At 54.2% G+C, this 22276-nt stretch overlaps 5 protein-coding genes across 5 annotated transcripts; 3 read left to right on the forward strand and 2 right to left on the reverse strand.

Annotated features, from left to right (window-relative positions):
* Nucleotides 1-89: 89 nt before the first annotated feature.
* Nucleotides 90-4082, reverse strand: BJ171DRAFT_636549 (uncharacterized protein; the record flags this gene model as incomplete). The annotated part of the gene is made up of 9 exons (XM_053115719.1): nt 3718-4082; nt 3358-3411; nt 3174-3228; nt 2849-2993; nt 2498-2577; nt 2161-2337; nt 1679-1894; nt 1291-1480; nt 90-646 (listed from the first exon to the last, which is right to left on the reverse strand). Exons 1-9 carry the CDS (start codon nt 3870-3872, stop codon nt 90-92), a joined length of 1629 nt encoding a protein of 542 aa, XP_052970120.1. The 5' UTR covers nt 3873-4082.
* A 214-nt stretch (nt 4083-4296) lies between these two features.
* BJ171DRAFT_492451 (P-loop containing nucleoside triphosphate hydrolase protein) lies at nt 4297-8767 on the forward strand. The gene is made up of 3 exons (XM_053109823.1): nt 4297-6993; nt 7203-8120; nt 8367-8767. Exons 1-3 carry the CDS (start codon nt 4379-4381, stop codon nt 8434-8436), a joined length of 3603 nt encoding a protein of 1200 aa, XP_052970121.1. The 5' UTR covers nt 4297-4378; the 3' UTR covers nt 8437-8767.
* Nucleotides 8768-13657: 4890 nt separating this feature from the next.
* On the forward strand, nt 13658-14971 carry BJ171DRAFT_561375 (delta subunit of GMP phosphodiesterase; the record flags this gene model as incomplete). Its single annotated transcript, XM_053113234.1, has 7 exons — nt 13658-13674; nt 13729-13803; nt 13911-13982; nt 14172-14280; nt 14375-14413; nt 14587-14611; nt 14710-14971. 7 exons carry the CDS (start codon nt 13658-13660, stop codon nt 14811-14813), a joined length of 441 nt encoding a protein of 146 aa, XP_052970122.1. The 3' UTR covers nt 14814-14971.
* A 394-nt stretch (nt 14972-15365) lies between these two features.
* BJ171DRAFT_636555 (uncharacterized protein) lies at nt 15366-18645 on the forward strand (the record flags this gene model as incomplete). Its single annotated transcript, XM_053115720.1, has 9 exons — nt 15366-15404; nt 15561-16406; nt 16543-16668; nt 16773-16938; nt 17046-17058; nt 17178-17266; nt 17451-17784; nt 17920-17968; nt 18107-18645. 9 exons carry the CDS (start codon nt 15366-15368, stop codon nt 18254-18256), a joined length of 1812 nt encoding a protein of 603 aa, XP_052970123.1. The 3' UTR covers nt 18257-18645.
* Nucleotides 18467-22177, reverse strand: BJ171DRAFT_492501 (uncharacterized protein). Its single transcript, XM_053109824.1, has 7 exons — nt 22098-22177; nt 21788-21913; nt 21571-21645; nt 20659-21255; nt 20007-20485; nt 19565-19902; nt 18467-19475 (listed from the first exon to the last, which is right to left on the reverse strand). Exons 1-7 carry the CDS (start codon nt 22152-22154, stop codon nt 18745-18747), a joined length of 2403 nt encoding a protein of 800 aa, XP_052970124.1. The 5' UTR covers nt 22155-22177; the 3' UTR covers nt 18467-18744.
* Between the last annotated feature and the right edge of the window lie 99 nt (nt 22178-22276).

A 22276-nucleotide genomic window follows, 5' to 3' on the forward strand; every position in this document is an offset into this window, starting at 1 on the left:
TGAACTCTGAGCAACTCGGCGCGAGTATTGGCTGGGAGCGATCATGTACGCATGTACCGCTTTCCAGGTGCCACATCGAAACTCAGGGCTCACTGAACCGGCTGAGGATCAGACGATGGAATGGCATTTTCCAGCTCGGCTGCACCGGCCATGCTAGTCACTGGGTTCTCGTCTTCGGGATCATCCTTCGACCCAATGGCTTTTCCATAGACCGGAGGCAACACAACGCCACCCTTTACCGGCAATGCCTTGGACGGCGATGTCCATAGCCCTTGGCCGTCCGGATCGCCATCAAGCGGAGGCGACGATGCATTCATGCCCAAGTTACTTGCCCCTCCTTCAATGTCAACGAGCCGATCCTCACCCTGGTATCCGACAAACTCGCTGCTCGAGGAGCTGCGCTTGAAGCGCTGGTTCAAGCGGGGATCCATTTCCGGCCGTCGGGCATCTTCCAGGGTAACGCCATTCATCTTGGCAAACAGGAGCCGGAGGACTCGCTCTTTGTCGAACCATTTAAGATCCGTGATGTCGACTTTTTTCGGATTGCCTTCGATATCGCGGTATGCCGGGTCATCGGCCTCGTTGAGCAGAGCCGACGCAGCGGATACGGGATCGTCCGGATGACGTGTCGGGCGGAATGACTGGACTGCGGGAAAAGAAACGCCCTTGTTGCACATTACCTGCATTGTATTGGGAGAACATATTAGCATACACATGTCGTGAAAGGTGATGGATGTTGTGGTAGGGGAACGAGGATAATGGCGTTGGAGAGCCCAAGCGCAGTGACCGTGACCGAATCCGACGCCTCTGTGATGGGCCATTTAGGAACCGAAGGCCCCAGAGAGAACACTCCACAGCATCGCCTAAACGGCCTCGGCACAAGCCAGTATGGCGGTGCGGTGGCTTGGGCTCGCTCACACTCGCAGCTTACCATCCGCATCTTGCGGTTGTATTCCGCCTGCTCAAGCCTCTCTGTCTCTTGGCGCTCTCGTGCTATTTCGCTTCGCACGTGCTCCAGCGATTCCATAAAGAACCGCTCGAGGTCGGTCCGTTGGTCAAGCACATGCTGGGCGAGTCGCTGGGTGAATTGTTGGACAAGTGGTTGCGGCAGTAAGTATGATGCGAGATGGGCGCAGATATTAGCCAGCGTCGGGGGGGGGTGATGAAGCAAAATGCCGAGTGGGGTGCTGCTCAAGCAAATGCTCAAGCTCAGGACTTGCACTCAAGCGACTTGCTCTGCACACGTGTGGCCGTGCAGGAGTGGCTGCTCGAATGAATGGCCTTGCTTACATGCCTTGATGTGCTTCATCTCTTGGGTTTTTCTGGCCAAGTTTTCTTTGAGCCGCCTCGCCGATTTCTTGACTTCTTCCAGCTCTCGCCGGGCGAGCTTGCCAATGATTTCGCGCTCATGCTCGAATTCGCGCACAACGTGGGAAAGTGAGTGCTCCATGCTCTGGATCTTTTTGTTTAGTTGGAAGATCTGTATGCCAGCGACCGCAATGCAGCGCATTAATTGAACCAGTATATGAGAATCAGCAACCCAGCCCGGCTTGTGCTGTGGTTCGACGTCAGTGCGGCGGATATGATCTCATGCGGTTGTGGTAGATCCCCGAGCCAGGTCGCCGGTTTTGTCCGTGGGTATTCTAAATTATGTCGAGATATCAAGTTCAGCACGAACCTCTTCCATCTGCTGCCGTGTCTGGCTGATCTTTTCCTTGACAATAACGTTGTGCATATCTCTATCCTCGCATAGCTGGCGATTGTGCTCCTTCAGCTCGGCATTTTGCTTGGCCAGCTCCTCTCCTTCTTGCACATGGGATCGAAGCGCCGCTGCCATACGCTGGTTTTCCTTGTAAACATCCTTGGTCGTCTCTTTGAGATTTGCAACAGCTTCCTGAACACCGCGAGATGGTGCCGTTGTGGCGTGTTTGCAAGCAGAGTAAGCGATCCATCGAAAACATGCGAGCCGCAACAAAATAGTGGACGAATATGTCGCGGCTTGGGTTCTCAGTGCGAGCCAGCTGGCCATGTGACATCGGAACGGGCAGACAGCGCACTCAGCCTAGATAGTTTGACCCAGCGAGCACCCGGCTAGATCGATGCTAACACAAAATAGCTGTGCCAGTATCACCGACGATCTCTTTACCGCGCGGCACGTACATTGTGAGCTCGCGTGGCCAACTCTGATATCTTCTTATTTGCTTCCTTCTGCAGCCGGATTTTCTCTTCAAAGAACTTGCGTTCGAGTCGTGCGACAGTGTCCTTGTGGCGCTTTTCGGCATCGGAAAGCTCGACTTTTTGCAACTCCAGCTCCCTCAAGAGCTCATGCCGTTTTTTCTATCATTGGATTCGAGACAGGTTGTCAGCGCCCCTTTTCCTTTGATCCAAAGGCCATGCCATCGCCCTGCCACCGATACAGAGGCGCGCCCGATGGTTGCACGTTATTTGAAACATATCGTTCCAGCCTTGGCGAGCTTCAGCAGCGCCGATTCCATACCCGAAAGTCTTTGATGACCGAGAATTCCTGTTGCATGACCTTGAATGCGGCCTCCTTTTCGTTGACTACATTTTCCATTTCTAAAATTGCAAAGCATCGATAGAGCGGGTTGGTTTTGTGTCTGGAAGCGAAATGGTGACCGCAAAAGCACTCGCGGCGCAGTCAGTGGAATCGGAGGATCGCAAGGCAGGCTGTTTCAATCCAATCGAATATCCGAGATTTGGAGAAGTACGCATTCTTGGTTTTTGGAGATGCACCAGGGCTGGTGCCGATTGCGGCAGCAATGCCGTACAGTAGCAATCTGGTCGCCTACGAGCAATCTTGATGGTCTTTCAGCAATCAACAGCTTACCTTCCAATCTCCGCTCGCAATCAACCACGATGGCGTCCTTTTCAGCTTTTGCTTTCTCTTTCTCCAGTGCTAGGATCTGCGTTAGCTCAAGTGCTTTCAAGTGTCTTGTATCGGACTCCTTGTTCAAGGCCGATATGACTTCAAGCTAGGATCGTCAGTACCAAGCATGGAGCAGAGAAGATAAGATTAACAGGCGAATGTATATCCAAATCCACGTATTTGAGGGCAGGCGGTGCTCTGGTGGCCTTTATATGGCCATGTTATGATGTCGAGCAGGCCGGACCGAATCTGTCCGTGGAGGGGTCTCGTTTGTACATCACCGTACCGCATCGCGCTCCTGCTGCTGACACGTCTCTTGCAAATTCTCATTTGCGTTCACTCTGGCGATTTGATTCGATGGCATCAGCATGCTGTCTCTGCCCAAAGTCTTGTTGCGGATGCGTATGCTATCGGCATGGACATTGCCGACGAGGATTGTTCAATCGGCCAATTGCTTGGTACGAACTTACAATCCTTCCACTCGCTCCTTGTAAGACAGCAGCGATCGAGAGGCTGCCTCGAGTCTGAGCCATGTTTTCCAGGAGTCCAGAAATGGTTAGTGCGTTGTGTCAAGCCAAGCGCTGAGGCGGGCAGCCTTTTAAGCAATTTGGACGCGTGTGTTTGGGCCCATGAGTGCAGTTCGAGTCGTATCCCCACGCTCATATCACGAAGCAAGAATAAGCATTCTATTCTGTGCCATGCCGTGATGTGCCGCGTTATTCTGCAACATGCTGGGCTTCAATGCACTCGCGGTGCTTTGATCGACTATGCAGACTCCGACACTCCAAAATTACTCAATGCGGCCGCCGTAATAGTCTCAGGCAGCTTACTTGTGCTCCAGCAAATATTCTTTTCCCGAAACCAGCTCCCCTTTGGAATTGGTTATCTTGCTGTCATCGCTGCTCTTGGCGTGCTTCTTCTTTCCTTTCTTTTTTCCATCCTTCCCTTTCTTTTTCCCGGCACCAGCTTTGGCTTTCTTCGCCATTGCCTCTGGACTTTTAGCGAGAATGGGCCACTGCCGCCGTGATGTGGCCTTGGTTTAGTTTGGTCACTTGCGCTTGCTTTTGAGAGCTTTGGGCCGACTGCTCCTGCGGCCTCTGGGACGATGTGGCCTCTATCGCCGCTGCTGCCTTGGCGCACCCACAGATTTTGACCAAAGCGGGCTCGCCCTCAAGGCTATCCTGCACTGGCGGCGCTTCCTGCACTTCCTGCACTGACGACGCTTCCTGCACCACACGATTCGGCCAATCACGCTGCTGCGCAGCACATGTCAGCCCCTTGTCGGCGGTTCGAGCCGGGAAGCTGCGTGCGTGTGGCGAAGGAGCTCACACGTGATCTCCACATGACCGTGGTCTTGCTGTGGCGTCTTGCCGATCCGTCGCTGCCCTGCCGCTCGCCTGTTCTGTCGCCTCCGCCCCTGCAGCAAGATCGTCCAAAAGGGCCGCCTCCGTCTGTTCGCCCGAACGAGTTGCATCGCCATCGTATCTCCAAATGGCTGATCTCAAGAAACTCGAGTATCTGTCGCTGGTGTCCAAGATCACAAGCGAGCTGCTGAACCATACCGGTATCAATGACAAGGTGTTGGCCGAATATATCATCCACATCCACGACACCAGCAGCGATCTTCCTTCCTTTAAGGCTGCGCTGTCCTCCGCACAGGCCAACTTCCCCGATGCGTTCGTCACCAACGTGGATCGTCTGATTCGGACACTGCGTCCAAAGCCCGAGAAGAAAAAGAAAAGAAAGAAGGGCGAGGAAGGCAAGCCAAAGACCAACACCGAAAGCGAGCAAAGTGCCTGGGAGCCAAACCGCGAGCACGATCGAGCCGAGGAACGCACAGAGAAAATTGCGCATTTCCCTGGATTGGCTCTCCCGGACGACGAGGACCGGGCCCAGCACTTCGACAGCCTCGATAGCAAGGTCGCTGGCGAGACCCTTACCGGCCTCGAAAACCTCGTCGAGCGCCTGAAAGACAGCGATGTTGGTCGACATCGAGATAAGCGAAGGAGGAGCCCAAGCCCGGACGAATATCGTCGCCGCAGCCCGAGTCCTCGTGGGCGGTACGATGATCGCCCGCGCCACGGTGATCGCCACGGTGATCGCCACGGTGATCGCCACGGTGATCCAAGCCGGGACCGCTCGCGATATGACAGCCGTGACGGCAGTCGGTCTTTGCGGGGCTCGGCTTCCATGGACGACCACGAAGCTGTTCTATACAAGATCTACGATGGCAGGGTGACCAACGTCAAGGACTTTGGTGCATTTGTGCAGTTAGAAGGCATCCGAAAGAAAACCGAGGGGCTTGTGCATGTTGGGGCCCTCCGCGCCGGTGTCCGAGTCGACAAGGTTTCGGACGTTGTTTCGCGAAACCAACGAGTCAAGGTCAAGGTGATGAGCATCGCGGGATCGAGAGTCAGTCTGTCCATGAAGGATGTCGATCAAGTTACCGGCCAAGATTTGAGCCCTGGGCTGCGAGTTCGCACGAAGGAGGAGATCGAGGCCGAGTCTATGAGAAACCCGGAGCGACCCATCTTGACCTCCTTTGGCGATGCCCCAGTGATCGAGGATCTGACTGTGCCGACATCCAAGGTCAAGCGCATCTCATCGCCGGAGCGCTTTGAGATCAAGCAGCTCATCGCATCCGGTATTTTGCAGCCCAAGGACTACCCCGACATTGACGATGAGCAAGGCGTCCTTGCCTACGAAGATGCCGAGGAAGAGCTTGACATCGAGATCAAAGATGAGGAGCCTGCCTTTCTCAAGGGCCAAACCAAGCAAAGCATCCAGCTAAGCCCCATCAAGATCGTCAAGAACCCAGATGGAAGTCTCAATCGCGCAGCTCTCGCCGGCGCGGCGTTTGCCAAGGAGCGCCGAGAGATCCGGTCGCAACAGGCGGCTGCAGAGTTCGATACTGTGCCTCGCGACTTCAATTTGCCCTGGATGGACCCGATGGCCGACGACTCCGATAAGCATTTTGCCCAAGACCTCAAGGGATTCGGATACATGGGCGAGGAGAGCCAGCCCGAATGGAAGAAGAAAACAATCAACGCCGCAACTACCTACGGCAAAATCACGAGCCTGAGCATAAAGGAGCAGCGCGAGTCGCTCCCAATCTTCCGACTCCGCGACAACATCATTCAAGCTGTGAGCACCTCGCAAGTTCTGGTCGTCATTGGCGAAACCGGGTCTGGAAAGACAACACAGATGACGCAGTATTTGATGGAAGAGGGTTTTGCAGACATGGGGATGATTGGATGCACACAGCCGCGTCGTGTGGCTGCCATGTCGGTCGCCAAACGCGTTGCTGAAGAGGTCGGATGTCGGTTGGGCGAGGAAGTTGGCTATACCATCCGTTTCGAAGACTGCACGTCGCCACAGACACGTATCAAGTACATGACCGACGGTATGCTTTTGCGTGAGAGCTTGATCGACCCCGAGCTGAAAAAGTACTCCGTCATCCTTTTGGATGAGGCCCACGAGCGCACGATGCATACCGATGTTCTCTTTGGCCTGCTCAAGAAGACCCTGCTCAGGCGCAGCGATCTCAAGCTCATTGTCACGTCGGCCACCATGGATGCCGAAAAGTTCTCAAACTACTTTTTCAAGTGCCCCATCTTTACGATTCCAGGCCGAACTTTTCCTGTCGAAATTATGTTTGCAAAGGATCCAGAGTCCGACTACCTCGAGAGTGCCCTGATCACCGTCATGCAGATCCATCTGTCCGAACCCCCCGGTGACATTTTGCTGTTCTTGACCGGCCAGGAGGAAATCGACACCGCCGCCGAGGTTCTCTACGAGCGTATGAAGGCCCTGGGACCGATGGTGCCAGAGCTCATCATTTTACCAGTGTATTCTGCCCTGCCCTCGGAGATGCAGAGCCGAATCTTCGACCCAGCACCTCCCGGATCTCGAAAGGTCGTTTTGGCGACGAACATTGCCGAGACTTCAATCACGATCGATGGTATTTACTACGTGGTCGACCCCGGCTTCGTCAAGCAGAACACATACGATCCAAAATTAAGTATGGACGCCTTGGTTGTTGTGCCTATATCTCAGGCACAGGCGCGCCAGCGCTCCGGACGAGCCGGACGAACAGGACCTGGAAAGTAGGTGTTTCTATCGAGCTACAGTTCCAATCGATCGAGAGGAATGGTGCCAATGATAGCAACTGGATTCTTCCGCGGCAATTCAGAGCCACATCTGCACTATCCAGCGGCTGAGAATGGCGCGAATGGCGCGAATGCCTGGTGTTGGCTCGCGGAACGATCAGTGGAATCGTCCGAGCTATGATATTGACTGAGTCTCAATCTCATAGATGCTATCGCCTTTATACCGAGGCTGCCTTCCGCAACGAGATGCTTCCAAACTCCGTCCCTGAGATTCAGCGCATGAATCTCTCCAATGTCGTATTGATGCTCAAAGCCATGGGCATCAATGACCTTCTCAACTTTGACTTTATGGACCCTCCGCCGGTCCAGACCCTGATCACGGCAATGGAGCTTCTCTATCAGCTTGGCGCATTGGACAACGAGGGCTTGCTCACGCGCCTAGGCCGCCGCATGGCCGAGTTCCCGCTTGAACCGTCTCTCGCCAAAATGCTGATCCTCTCGGTCGACATTGGATGTTCTGACGAGATCCTCACGATCGTGGCTATGTTATCGGCGCAAAACATCTTCTATAGACCCAAGGAGAAACAGGCTGCAGCCGATCAGAAAAAGGCCCGGTTTCACCAGCCGGAAGGCGATCATCTGACGCTCCTCACCGTATACAATGGTTGGAAGGCCAGCAAGTTCTCGAATCCCTGGTGCTTTGAGAACTTTATCCAGGCGCGATCCATGCGCCGTGCACAGGATGTTCGAAAGCAGCTGCTAACTATCATGGATCGATATAAGCAGGACGTCATTTCCTGCGGCAAGAACTACAACAAGGTCCGGATTGCCATCTGCGGTGGATTCTTCCGCCACGCAGCCAAAAAGGACCCACAGGAGGGCTACAAGACCCTGGTCGAGGGTACCCCCGTATTTATCCATCCAAGCTCAGCCCTCTTCAACAAACAGCCCGAGTGGGTGATATACCACGAGCTGCTGCTGACAACTCGAGAATATATGCGCGAGGTCACCGCCATCGAGCCAAAATGGCTCATCGACGTTGCCCCGACATTCTTCCGCAATGCGGACCCCAACAAGATCTCCAAGCGCAAGCGCCAAGAACGCCTTGAACCGCTTTATAATAGGTATGTGCAAGACTGTGGAGGATGCAGGTGTGCCACGGATAATACCGATGGGCGGCCGCGCTACTTGGCCTCATATGCTGGCCGAAAGCTACAGAAGGGTCAGCGGGTTTTGTCTGCGTTTCCGCCTGGCCTTTGCTCGTTTCTGCGGCGCTCTGTTACTGCTCCGTATCTGATGGGACCTCGGCTGACTCGATCCCCTCGGTCCTTGTGCCAATCTCCCTTGCGTTGAATCCCCGCCCTCGACAGATACGAGAAGCCCAACGAATGGCGTATTTCGAGAGTCCAGCGGAGTCATCGGGTCAGCCAGACCTTCTAGATTGTGTGCCGATATCTCCCGCTTTGTGCCTGTATTCGTGATGAGCTATGCTTGCATAAAATCGAAAGCAAACGAGACACTCCAAGCCCCGGGGCCGAAGCGGCCTCCCTCGGCCGAGGCGCTGTCACTTGCTGACCGTTTGGACATGGTCGCTCTCGGGTACCAACTGCGATGGCGAGGGCAACGGTGATCATTCGATTGGAAAGTGCAATTGCTTCACGGTGAACGATTGTGCCACCAAGCAGCACTCCGGTGCCGTATCAATACAACCATCGTCGGCCCTGGTCCTCCACATGGTCTGGGTCCTTTGGAAACGGGCGCTATCTGACCGGCACGAGATGGTACTGCTCGTCCCCAATCCTGTCATCTCAAAGCGAGCAATCGGTAGAGGTGGACAGTAGAGCAGCGGGGCCAGCATGGTTGGGTTGGCAAGGCGATTCCCACTAGCGTCCAGCCATATGATCCCACTATTGCATTCTGCAAAGTGATGGACACAGCGTGTTGAAGAAAATGGGGCACATCGTCTCATTGGGACAATGCGGCGTAGTCGGATGATATCACGCACCCGGCCAACAACAATCGAGTGGATCAAATCATCCCCTTGGGTGTCCGTCTCAAGCGGCCAGTCCAGGAACCCAACAGTGCCGATCGATGCCGTTCAGCCAGGTGGCCGATCAGCGCCAGTCAATCCACACGCTTACAGGCAATCCAATAAAAAACGGGACACCCGGGTTTTTGACCATTCATCGAATATTTTGTTACCCAATGTTATCGCGCGCTGGCCATGACCATTCGCCACACATCCGACTTTCGCACCGCCGCATTGCGATGCTACGCCCTCATCCATAGCCTGCGTAAGGTCGCCTCCATATTCAGTGTATCCAAGAGCACCATCCATCGATGGCACCGAGGATGCAAGCTGGATGACCCATCCCGGGTCCCAGCTCGCAGATCCACTTTCTTCGAGCAGGCATGTCCAGTCATCTGCACCCTGATTGAACAGGACCCGTTCCAGACTGGTCCTGTGTTGCGATGCAAGCTCGAGTCCATCCTCCAGAGGAAAGTATCACTCTCACTCTGCCACACTGCCATCCACCGAGCAGGTCTCTCACACAAGAGGGCAACACACCTCTACAAGTCCAAGCGACTGGATGAGCGAGTGGCACAGTTCAGTGACCAGGTCCGCTCCATCGACCCGCGGCGATTCGTTTTTGTCGACGAGACAGGGATCAGACGAACCACCTTTCCGCTCTACGGATACTCACCGAAGGGCGTCCCACTCCGTCAGCGCAATCACATGAAATACAAGTCTGTCTCGGCTGCATTTGCCATCAACCACTCTGGTGTGCTGCATCGCATGTACATCCCCACATCATTCAAGACACACTCGATGGTCGAGCTCTTTGAGCGAGCGACCTTCCCAGACGACTCTGTGATTGTGATGGACAATGTCAGCATGCACAAGACAAGGGCTGTCCTGGACTGCATCGAGCGCCGAGGATGGTCAGTGATCTTCACCCCACCTGCCTCGCCCGACTACAATCCCATCGAAAACTTCTTTGGGATTGTGAAGCATCAGTACAGGAAGGCAGCAGCGCTGAATGCGTCCGAGGGGTTCAGGGTCGGGATGGTGACCCTGTTTGAGTCTGCCGTTCGGAGGGTGCTTCCAGATGTCTTCCCACGGCTGATTGAGCGATGCGCTTCTGGGGGGTTGAGTTCCCTCCAATCAAGCCGCCATTTTCACGCTCAAATCCCTGGCTTGAACCTCTCGGCGATTTTTGAACAGGGTCGCTTCCCAACCAGCCCGCAAAGACGGGCTCCTGCTCTCGGGTATAAATGCCACACCTTCGTCCTGCTGCTTTCTTCCCTCATCTCGCCTTGATCTGATCATCGCGCTATTGTACGATAAAAAAGTCTCTGCTCTGACCAGTACCACTGGCAGGCATCCAGCATCCTCTGTCCCCATGCCTCCGAAGCGCAAGGGTGCCGGTGATGGCCAGCCTCGGCCACCCAGGCCCAAGAAAGCCAAGTCACAGTCGGAGCCTGTCTCTGGTTCGTATTCTGATCCCACGCATGCTTGGTCGTCTGTTGCTCCGTCGCTCACCACCACTGCTTCTGCAGATCCAATGGATGTCGATCCCACCGAGCCTGGTCCATCTACTTCCTCGAGTACCGGCAAGCGATGTCGCCAGTGCGATGGCACCGATCACGAGCGAAGCAACACTAGCAAGTGTCCAAAATACCGGCCCCTCAAGAGTTCTGTCGTCCCACTCGTGGATGGAAGGTCATCGGCCCCTCAGTTCAGCTGCTTCAAGCAGACCATGGATGGCTGTTGTCTCAATCCCGCTCTCCGCGACAAGATCCAGGCCACCGTCGAGGCCATGACCCAGATCCAGTTCGAGGCATCCAGGCTGCTCAACCTGCACATCCTCCGGTGCATCGAGCAGGATCTTCCCGTCCCTGTCATCTCCAAGGCCACACCTGCTTTCATCCGCCAATGCTTCACGATTGTCGAGGCCGGTGCCCTCTCGCCGACCGGGGACAATGAGAAATACAACGAGCATCTGGTCGCTTCCTTTCGCGACTACCAGACCACTCGGCACGCAGACCTGCCTCCGGCCCCTCGTCTGCCTGATGGTGCTCACAGTCAGCTTCTCACCCTGGCTGTCAATGCCTATGCTACCAACTGCACCACCCACCTCGACCTGGCCTACTGGCGACTCCTTCGCCGCTTCTGTGCTGCCGTCTTCCCAGCCAACAAGCATAAGCACGAAGCCATCGAGGCCTGTCTCGAGCTCTTCGAGAAACCAGGGCAGACTCCACCCAAGGCCGATCTCGAGTTCCTCTATCCAGACTTTGGCCACATCCTGGACGAGTTTCGGTACAGTAACGACCAGGACCGCTTCCGGGCCCTCCATCGCCTCTCACACCATGTGAGAATCCTCGCCCGGGACAAGATGGTCGACAATGTCCACAAGTGGATCGACTGTGACATGCCCGCTCTCCGAGTCACCGAGTTGCAGCGCCAGGCCAAGCTGGACAGCCTCACTGCCCGAGGCATTCCCTCCGACGACAAGAGGTTCACCACGGCCAAGTCTGAGCTCGGCACCACCAAGGCCAAGATCAACAAGCTGGCATCCAGGATCAAGTGGGCCCTCAAGCAGCTCGCCGTCGACACTCCTCCGGCCGTGTGCACGATGGTCCCTCTGTGCACAGCCAAGGCCAAGTATGTCAAGATCGACACCGTCGCACTCTGGGAGCTCCTGGGTCCAAAGAAGCGCCTTGGACTCACCCGGGACAAGCTCAAGGAAGAAGGCGAGGACGGTGTCAACAACCAGGATCGTCTCTGGCGCAGTTGCTTCAAGCTGCGTAGTTCCCTCTTCCAAGAGCAAGTCAGGGACAGGAAGCTGTTCAACTACGAGATCAGTACCAATGGCATTGGATGCACCATCGGTCTCGTCAAGTTTCTGCCTCGAACCGATCACACCGAGACCATCGAGCCTCCTCCGACTGCCGAGCAGCGTATCCAGGCCCACATCGGCGACCCAGACCCCAACCGCACCACTTGGATTGGCATCGATCCTGGAGTCGGCCCCATCTTCACGGCGGTCATCCAAGCACCGGGCCACCAAGACGAGGTGGTCTCGTTCTCCAATGGCCACTACCAGCACATGTGTGGCCATACGTCCAACACCAAGTGGCACAACACCATGAAGTATCGACTCAGCATCGAGACCTGGATGTCAACCACTCCCTCGCCCAAGGTGTCGTCCTCGGAGGCCTTCAAAGTCCATCTCACCCATGTCCTGCGACCGGAGCTTCGGGTGCAGCTCGACTTCCACCTTGGCAAGAAGGCCCGTCACCATCGCTTCACGGGCCACAAGAGGCGCCAAGTGGCCGTCGACAGGATGTGCAAGGCCGTCCTGAAGCACGCCCCGATACGGACCGATGTGGTGATCGCCTTTGGCAATGCGTCATGGCGCCAAGGCAAGGGCTATGCATCCAGCCCTCGGAGGCAGCGGTTTGCTCGGTACTTTGAGCAATTCGAGCACCACCGACGCCGTCCCAATCACCATCATGGAAGCGTCAAGGTAGTCTCGACGAACGAGTTCAACACCTCGCAAGTGTGCTCCAAGTGCCTGGAGCCAGTTCGGTTGGAAGGACTCGATGCGCCCAGTGTTGCGAATTCCCACTTTGTCAGGAGCTGCAAGAATCCCAGCTGCCGGACAGTGTGGAATCGCGACGTCAATGCGGCGCGCAACATGATCACAGTGTGCAGGTCGATTGTGAAGATCGGAGAGCGACCGGCGGTCTTCACTCGGAGGCTGCCAAAGTGATCTGTTTTATTTATTGTGGCTTTGCTTGACGGAAGCACAGCACATACTACATGTTCATGGAAGCGGCTGTGGTGTCCCGTTTTTTTCTGAATAAAGTGTACTTTCGAAATGAGGCCGCGACCATTCGTGCCCCAATCACTCACTAGCAACTAGTTGATCTGCGGTCCGGCTCCATTTTTTCCTTGCTTCACCGCCGAGCATTCATCATACTCCCATCGATAATATCGCCTCCATGAACTCCTTCAAGCCTTCTCTCAAAATGAAGCCAGTCTCCAAATCTTTGGTCAAGGGCGATAAGATCACTCCAGAGTCGGTCTCCAAGTAGGTTTGCCGACGCCCCGACTTTGCAGCCATGATTACGCGTTTTCGCATCCTGCCCTTCGGTACTCCCGTGGCCGATGGCACCCTGAAGTTGTGCCTCAAATCATGCTCGGCTGTCACAGGGGTCGTCTTTGAGAGACTCCGATCTCGGTCGCGGGCATCACGCATCATTCGGTGACGTCTCCATCGCGCTTTCTGGACTTATCATGATACTCTTGCCTATTGATCTCCCATGAATCGGCCTCATCCGACACCAGACTCACGAAGCCGACTGTGGGAGTATGCTACATCGGCTGCCGCATTTACAGCCGTCGATCGCTTCCGCGATTTCTCTCGTGGCTTTATGAGTTCCTTGCTTACAGAGCCTTCTGCATACAGTTTCTCTGCCCGATATCTGCCAACCGGCACATCCAGGTGACTTGCACTGAAACCAGCTTTGTTTTCGTCCACCAGCTACCTGTGGCCGCGTTTTCGTTGACTAGTGTGGGATATGCAGCTCCTGGAAACCATTCTGACCCGTTGTTAATCTCTCACCCGACAGTTTCTCCAGTTCAATATCCGAGATGTCGCAAACGACAAGGTTAATCTCCGATTGGCAAATTCTATCGCCAATAACACACTCCCAATAACTCAGACATTCCTCTCAGGTGTATTTTGACATTGCCCGACCGGATATCCCCATCGACTGGGCCGAGCTCGACGCTGGATGGTAAGCTGCGGCATCTCGTGTGATAGTCACAACACGCTCTCGCGACGTGTCGCTGCGACTCCAATATTATACAGAGTACCGATTCGATTCTCGATTCACCTTTCAAGTGGAGATGAGATTCGAATGGTCCACTACAAATTTGACCGAGATTTTCTGAAGGCGAAGCGAATCGGAACTCGGTGAGCTAACCTGGTTATCGTTGCCCTCGGAATCGAAGTGACTCTTGCTTGATCCCGGTACTGCGAGGGAGCTGGCATGTCACTTTAGTATGCGTCTCGGCTGTGTCGACAGAATGTGTGCCTTTACAGTGCATTGCCATTGACCTCAAATATATCCACGAATTGAATCACGCTTTGGCATCGGGCTAGACTCACTTTTGCAGTTGGTCCTCAGGAGCTGAAGGGATTTCGAATGATCGAGAGACATTACTTTCGTGGCAAGCTGATCAAGTCTTTCGACTTTGATTTTGGATTCGGTGTCCGTATCCGATACTGTGCTGGATTCGCACTCGTCGTTCCGGTAGTGCACGATCGTCCGTGCCCGAAATTCATTGACATTTGATTGTTCTTAGATCCCAAATAGCGTCAATACATGGGAAAACATATATGAGGTTTGTTGACGGCCTCACCAGCAGTGCCTTGCCTCCGCTCACCGCCTCGGTATCGAACACCAAGCAGTAATGCGGCTATTGCGGATTTACGGAGCTACGCGGTTGCGCGGCATGTCCTATCCGCCTCCAGAATGATAGCCTCATCTATTCTGACTCGTGATTATCCAACACAGGTTCCTTCACTTGATGCTAGGACAAGTAAGTATGGAGTTGGTTGGGCGAAATTGCTTAGACGAATTCAAATTACTCTTCAAGCTTGTTCACAAATCACACATTCGTCGGCGCAACCTGTTCAGTTCAAGAAATGATGAAATGCCCAAATGAAACCATCTCCGATAGTTTCTACTTTGTCGACGGAAACCTCATCATGCAGAACAAAGCGTACTTTTCCTATATATGACGGACAAGAACTGAAGTCTCGGGTCGATACATGGCCGCTTGGGCGTACCGTTCAGATCGCAGACGAAGCTCTCACCTGTAGTCCATCGTTTCAGCCGTTACACATGACACATGAGCAAACGATGCACTGTCCCATTGGAACGAGCATGTAATCTGTGGTGGCCTGTGTCTAGCAAAGCCATATGCAATAAAACAGATCACTGTGGGCAGGTCGATTGCGGAGACCAGGGAGCGGCCGGAGGTCTTCACTCGGGGGCTGTCGAGGAGAACGCTTTCATTGTATAAGGCTGGGTTGAACGCGAGTTATCTCATACAGCACTTTGTTCAGGGGGGAGGAGGAATACGGAGGGATTCCCCTGGACAAAGAGTGTAAGTTTGTGTAAACCCCTCTCGGCACGCCACACCGCCAATCCGCATTCCCAAGCCGTTTCGGTGCTCTCGTTCCGGGATGTGCCGCTCCATTTGAAAGTTGCGTTTGGGCGAGGTCAAGGTGTTCTGAGCCAGATGCTCTTGCGATTCCTTTCGGTTGAATTGCACCTCCAAGCCCAGAAACATGGAAGCGAACACGGATTCGGTGCGCTCGGATATCCAGGTACGGGGGTTTGTTGGCTCCTCAAGTTCGTGTTGGCAGCGGGCTGACCGTTTTTTCGAATATCGTGGGCTCTGCGTTCCAAGAAATCGCACTTGCCAGTCTAAGCACCCTACTATCCATCGCCACCCCTTCGAAAAATAATCCACCCCTGCACAGAGATGGAGAGCCATTACCAACACCTGGAATGAAACTGGGCATCTCACCGAAAGAGTTGGGCTGATTCCCAAGAAAAGCCACAAAGTCAAAGCCACCCTCCACACCCACAGCAAAGGCACAGCGAAATCGCGGACACAGCCGCCGCGGACACTCAACACATATCTGGATCGACTGGTTGTGGCCCAGAAAAAGGATATTGACTCGCTCTCCCGCGGGCCCATGAGCGTTCGAAAAATGAACACCACATTCGATGAGGTCAAGGGCATTGATCCGCTTTCCAAAGTCGTGCCTGGGCCAAGGACCGCAACCGCATCGGCAGCCAACAGTGTTCCCTCACGCCCTCGCACTCAAACAGGCTCCGGCAGCTGCACCATCGCCCAGAAGCCTGTCTCTGGAAAATCGAGCTCTGCACGAGACTCACGAGCAGCGCCGATCAAAGCACGCTCGGCTCATTCAGAGACCTACAGTCAGGCCACAGGTCCGCCGATGCCCGATAGGCCCGATATTGCGCCGGATGATACATCGCTGATTCCAAGTGGAGATGGTATTCATCAGGTGCTTGAGCAATACGATCCCGTTAAGCTGATGGAGGCCAAGGAGAAAGCCCAGCACGAAGCACCCGCAAATGTGGAGCCGCACAAACCTCGCGATGTCACTAATGTCGCGATGGAACTGAAGAAGACTCGGCGCTTTATCCCGAGTTACCACACAAGCTTCACCAAATCGGACCAGTACCAAACACTCAAAACGATTGACGAAAAGGTCGTCGAGGGATCTTGGAAATACAGGCAGGGAAGTTTTGCCAAGGCCGATCGCCTTGCCGAGCTCCAGGACTATGTTCAAACGGTAGGCGCACACATGATCCCGGTGGGCCATGCTGCGAGGCATTGTGACCATGCAATCGGAGGAAATGCGGGCAGGATGGATTGTCGCTGAATCAGCATCTCCGCTCTTCTCCCTCGCGACTCGCTGCTGAAACTAGGAAATCAGAGCGCTAGGGTGCGACGGCTCCGGGCCAGATCTGAGGCGTCTTCAGATCTACAGTGTCTGCTTTGACCAAGTGATCGCCGAGTTTAGAACTTATGGGCCTTTGCTCGCAGAGATCAAAGTGAGGGTGCTGTCGTCGTTCTGTGCTGGCCTGCTGTCGCTGTATGCTCGCTGTCAGTCATGGGCATGTTGCGTCATTACTTATGCATGGCTCGGCGTATCCAGCGAGAATACGATAGAGTCATTGCCACATACAAGTATGATGAAAAAGAACGAGACTTTTTGCGATCAAAAGTTCAAAAGTTGCTGAGTCAAAACGAAAACAGACTGTTGCTGAAGTATGAGCGCAGGAAGTGTATCAAACTGGAGGAGGAGACGGATCGACTGGATGGTAAGACGGCGATAGCAGCCGGTGATGCTCTTAGTCGCGCGCATGGCCAACCAATAATGAAAGTTGTGCTGAAATTGCAATCTCCTGCATACATGATTTTACACAAGCCGAGAATCAATTGTGAGTGATGTCTGCACCATTCAGCACACCGAGAACTGGGCAGCTCCGGCGGCCGCTGCACGTGCTTTTCAGCCACAAGTGGTAATTGGAACGCTGGCCTTCATTTGATACACCGCCAGCCTCAAGTCCGAGCTTAAGCGCAAGCTCTCTCTCTACGCTGGATATTTGCCGGCATCGGTGTTCCAGGAGAAAAGGAAGGATGAAATACGTAAGCTTGCTCTTCACAATGCCCCATGTCGCGAATTGCTGCCCGAGAGCATACATTGCAGAGCATCATAGCAAAACATAGAGGTCTTTCAGATCGAAGATGAAAGCGATATCAAGCCAAGAACGAGGCTGCTTACTTGGTCTGCTTTCCATCCGCACTGACGATGCTGTGATACTCGAGGCAGTGCTCAAAGACTCAAGTATTCGACGTCATGCTATTGGCGAGGATCCCATCACCGTCTATGAGGGGCGCATCGCTAATCTCGAAGCAGATAACGAGGCACGATATGTCGATATCAAAGCATTAGAGCGAGCACTCGAAATGGATTATGTTCCGCGCCAGCTACATGAAAAGCTTGACGATGGGTACAGAGAAGCCGAAAGCGAACTCCGAAGAATTCGCGAGCGCGCCACCCAGCTTGAGAAAGATCTGGCACAGAAGCAGGAAGAGCTCACCAAAACAGAGGCGGCCCTGCGCGAGAAGGAAGAGCAGTATCTCTTTCTCATCAGCGAATACAAGTAAGCCGATGCCTTTGCTACTTGATATGCCTCGACCAACTATTTGGAGCATAAGCAGGACTGCAGACATCTCGCACTGTCCACAAGCTATTGCACAGTACTATTAACGCCGCCGACCTCTGTGCCGACCTTTAGTGAACTCTCGGAGGCCATGACCAAGCTGGGCAGTACCTCCAATGCCAAGGTCGGTGGTTACTATAGCCGTTCCCGAATGCGATACGTGATAGCAGTGGTGTCCTCGTTATATCCCGAAAGGCAGTCGATAGAGCGGGGCTATCGTGGGGGGCTACTGAGCTAACATCGGGATTTCATGAACGGGCAGTCGGGATCGGTCGGCAACGCAGCCCAAAATCCTTCCGGCTCAGGTATCATCAGTACCGCGGCCGGCGTGGATAAATCATCACCTGGGCTTGAAGATGCTCACGCCATCAGCGAACACCGGGAAAGTGCGGTGGCCCAACCAGATGAATGATCCAACGCCAACGAACACGTCGACAGAGAGATCCTTGTCGACTTAATGACATGCCTTATGTATGGCCCGGTGGGGAGTGTCCTGGCTGCTCCCTGTTACCCACTGCGATGGTGATGGGCAGTGAAGGAGCGGCTCGAGATAGTCGGAAAGCATCAGGCGACGAGGCGTGGAGCCATTTTCCGTGACTTGCTTCCGTGGGTGGATGATTATTGCCGTGTATTGTCGTCCCAACAAATGATCCCAACAAGGAGGATGCCCCGCCTCATTTTTGAACGCTGCAAATCTATTCATATCGATTGGCTGCAACAGTGGTAGTAGTGACACAATCGATTCGCATCAACCAGCCATCAAATGGAAGCTCTCTATGATGTAACCAAAGAGCGACTCGCGGATCCACAATCATGTCCGTGTCCTCGAGCGCACGGAGTATGGTACATTTCCTAACAAGCTTCGGGCTTGCTGCGCCGAACAGGAGGGTTCCCAGGCGATCACAGAACAAAAGCCTTGCCGGTGCAACTCCGACAGCCAGTGAAATCGCGAACATCTCCGTTGATGAGCATTCCCTTTACAACACCGTTTCGAATAGCTTCCTGGGCTCTTCTGAGCAAATCTTCGCGCTGAAGCTGCTCCTTTTCAACCATCTCGCGAGTAATAGCATGCTGTCCAGGGGACAAGGGACCACGAATGAGGTCTTGATCCTTTTCACTATGGTCCTGACTGTGATCATGGCTATGATCGTGACTGTGATCGTGAGGCTCGTAATAATGGTCGTGATCATGGCCGTGGCGGCTGTCGTGGTGGTCGTGGTGGTCGCGGTGGTCGCGGTGGTCGTGATCGTGATCGTGGTGGTGATCGTGGTGGTCGTGGACATGGTCATGGTCATGGTCGTGGCGGTCGTGGTGGCCATGGTCATTGTTGGCGGTCTGGTGAATTGCATTCGATTGTTTGTTTTCTGCTCTCTCCTTCGAATGTTGCTCCAGCGAGATCACTCGGGCAATGCTCTGAGTTGGGGTTATCAGGATCTTGGCTGGTTCTTGCTGATGCGATATCGAGGCAGGACGACCGTCAAGGCTGGCGCTCAATAAGGCACTAGGGATGGCGCTGGGATCAAGGTGGCCATCCCTTTGAATCCGAACAACAAACTTGCGCAGCTGTTGGATCAGCGCCCGTCGCTCTTGGTGATAGAGTTGGATGTAGTCGGGCAGGGCGTCGACTTCGGCTGTTAACGAGAAAATGTGGCAATTAGCTGCGACGGTAAACGTGAACGACACTGCAGTAGCGATTTCACTATATGCAGTATTAGCCTACCGGAAAGAAGGACGTTGAGTTTCCGCTCCTTATCCAACTCGCTGGACAAGACTTGATTCGTTTTAATTACTTCCCCGAGTTGGTGTTTGTACTGTTTTAGGGAGGCTTTCATGGCCGAGAGTTCGTCAGCTTCGCCAGAATCTCCTACCAGGCTACCAGATGCCTGTTTTAACTCTTGGCTTGCTGCCGATCCGTCCAATGCTTTGTCGAGGGCGGTTGCCGGGTGCTCGGAATCCAAGTCAGCGGGTGAGTCGGCAGGCAGCTGGCTAGTTATTGAAGCATTCTCGAGGAGTTTTTGGTCTCGGAGGGCTTGTAGCGACTCAAGCTCCAGAAGGTATCTGTTGGCAGAGTCACCATGAAATAGTTAGTATGAAGCGACTCGAGCTAAGAGCCGTATTCAACTGGCTTGTCTCCGATCGACAGAGATTGAGAAGGGACTTGCCGTTGGATGCGCCGCCTCTCTGTTTCTAGTTCGCTGGCAAGCGCAGCTTTCTCGTCGTTGATAGCGATATGACGCTCTCGCAGCTCGCCAAGCTGAAATACGAGGCTTTTGTTCTCTGCATAGAGCCTGGAGACCTTCTCAGTCATTTCCGTCAGCGTATCGTTCAGTTTCACCTTGGACTCCATATCTTCAAGCCAGCGTTTGCGAAGCTTGTCAAACTCAACGGAAGTGGACTCTCTCTCGGCCATGGACTGCTCAAGTTCAAGCAGTCGGACTTGCGTAGAGCCCAGCAGCTCGTGTTTGTCTTGAAGCTGTTGGGTCGTTGATGTTAATGCAAATTCCAAATCCTGAACACGCGCTTCAAGGAAGAGCTTCGCGTCGGTCTCGAGAGCGTATTTGACCCGAAGCCCTTCGTTCTCTTCCTCGACTTGGCGAAAGACTATGGCTTCGTTATCGAAACCTCGCCGAGCCGATTCGAGCTGCGCGGAACAAGCAAGATGTTAGTGTGGGCCATGGAGCCACTCGTATCAGCAAACTTGACGCACCGCACAGTCATGTTGATGTTATCCAGCCCGTTAGCATCCAGACATCGTTTCGGATTCTACATAGACGCAATTCAGTCCAGTAGCACTGTTCTTGTCGATAGCCGTACCTCTGCAATTGTGGATTCAAGGCGCTCACGCCAGACATTGGTTTCTGTCTGTGCTTTGTGCAATGCTTGCTCCAGCTCCGCAACTTGGTGCGCTATTTCTGCGCCACGACCGGGCTCCTCAGCAGAGATAGCGGTTAGGCGCTCGTCTTGTATTCGAAGCCTCTCAAGCAAGGCGAGTTTCTCAGTCTCCAGCCGAATATTGGCGGTGGCTTGGATTTTGCATTTTTCTGCGAGCTGCTGGTATTCCTGATTCAGTAAGAGAACATCTTGCTGGGCATGCTGGAGCTCCAGCTTCATGACAGAAAGATCCTGAGAATGGTCAATCTGTGGACTCTTCTCGTCCTTTAGGGTCTGCAACTCGCTTTGAATTTGCAGCAGATACTGCTCCAGGGCAATTTTTTCATTCAAGAGATGATGCTTCTCCGATATGAGGGCGTTGCTTTTTTGCTCCAGGCGCGACCGTTCCTCAATCAGCGCATTTATCGTTTGAAGATGTGACTGAGCAAGAGAAGACTGGGAAGGCTGAGCGAACTCGAGAACGGGTGCAAATGAGGGTGACGTGGTGCTTGACAGAGGGCTCCGAGATTGAAGGGAAGGCTGTAGCAAGATGCCCAGGGGCTGGTCAGCATATGAAACAGATCACGGGCTCATGCAACTGCCCCCATGAGTTGGACACAAACAACGACAAATTCCAAGACATATGGGAAAGGGAGGACACACGAGGAGACACGAGGACTGGATGAGGCAAGACGATGCTCGAGGAGGCAGTAGGATGCAGTAGGATGCACAGTTGCATTGGTGGGCAGGGATAGGGCAGGCTGATCGTGTCCGTCACGGTAAGCGAGCCAAGAAGCGAGCGGGTGTAAGGTAAGGCTCGTATAAATTTCATGGCAATTCGTGTACTCTGGCTACCTCGATGATCGAATGCGGTCTGGGCGAGCCTTCGGTGGAAGCATCAGGCTGAAATGATGCTGATGGAGGAGGGGGCTATCGAAGAAACGAGTGAGATGGCAAGCCGCGAGAACACAAGCTGCTCCAGAATTGGATCGAAAAAAATGGAAACCCTGCTTGCACAATCATGGATGTAAATTCAGGGATGCGAAAAGAAACACAGCCGGTAACGACGAACATGAGACGCAAGGCCTGGAGAGAGTGTTGGCGACTGGGCTTGGATTGCTTGAAGCTCAGCAGGCAGTGGGTCGCTCACAGGAGAGGGCGACATGACCGCGCGCTGCTTCTTCTGGAAGGACTTGAGCTTATAAAGGCAAGCGGGTATTTGTGGCGTGAGCGAAGAGCATGGTGGGCCGGCAGTGTGGTGGTGATGCTTCCACACACAAGTAGATGCACGGCGCTCTGGGTCAAGCAGGATCTCTGCACGAAGCGGCTCTGTTGGATAGCAAGCGCAGGCGAGCTGTCGCCGCAATATCGCTGGCGCCTACCATGCGCTTTGCGGCAAGCAGCTTTTCCTGGCGCTCTTGATCGGCTGTCGAAGACATGGCGGCGACGGATTTGCCGGGTGCTGGGGCAGGGGAGTCTGATGGTGGGCCACGCAGGACGCCCAGGACGAGGCGGGCACGGCTACGGGGCTGGGGCTGGCAGAGGCAGGGCAAGGGCTCGC

This window comes from Polychytrium aggregatum, assembly GCF_025602895.1.
Source record: "Polychytrium aggregatum strain JEL109 chromosome Unknown BJ171scaffold_6, whole genome shotgun sequence".
NCBI classification, from domain to species: domain Eukaryota; kingdom Fungi; phylum Chytridiomycota; class Chytridiomycetes; order Polychytriales; genus Polychytrium; species Polychytrium aggregatum.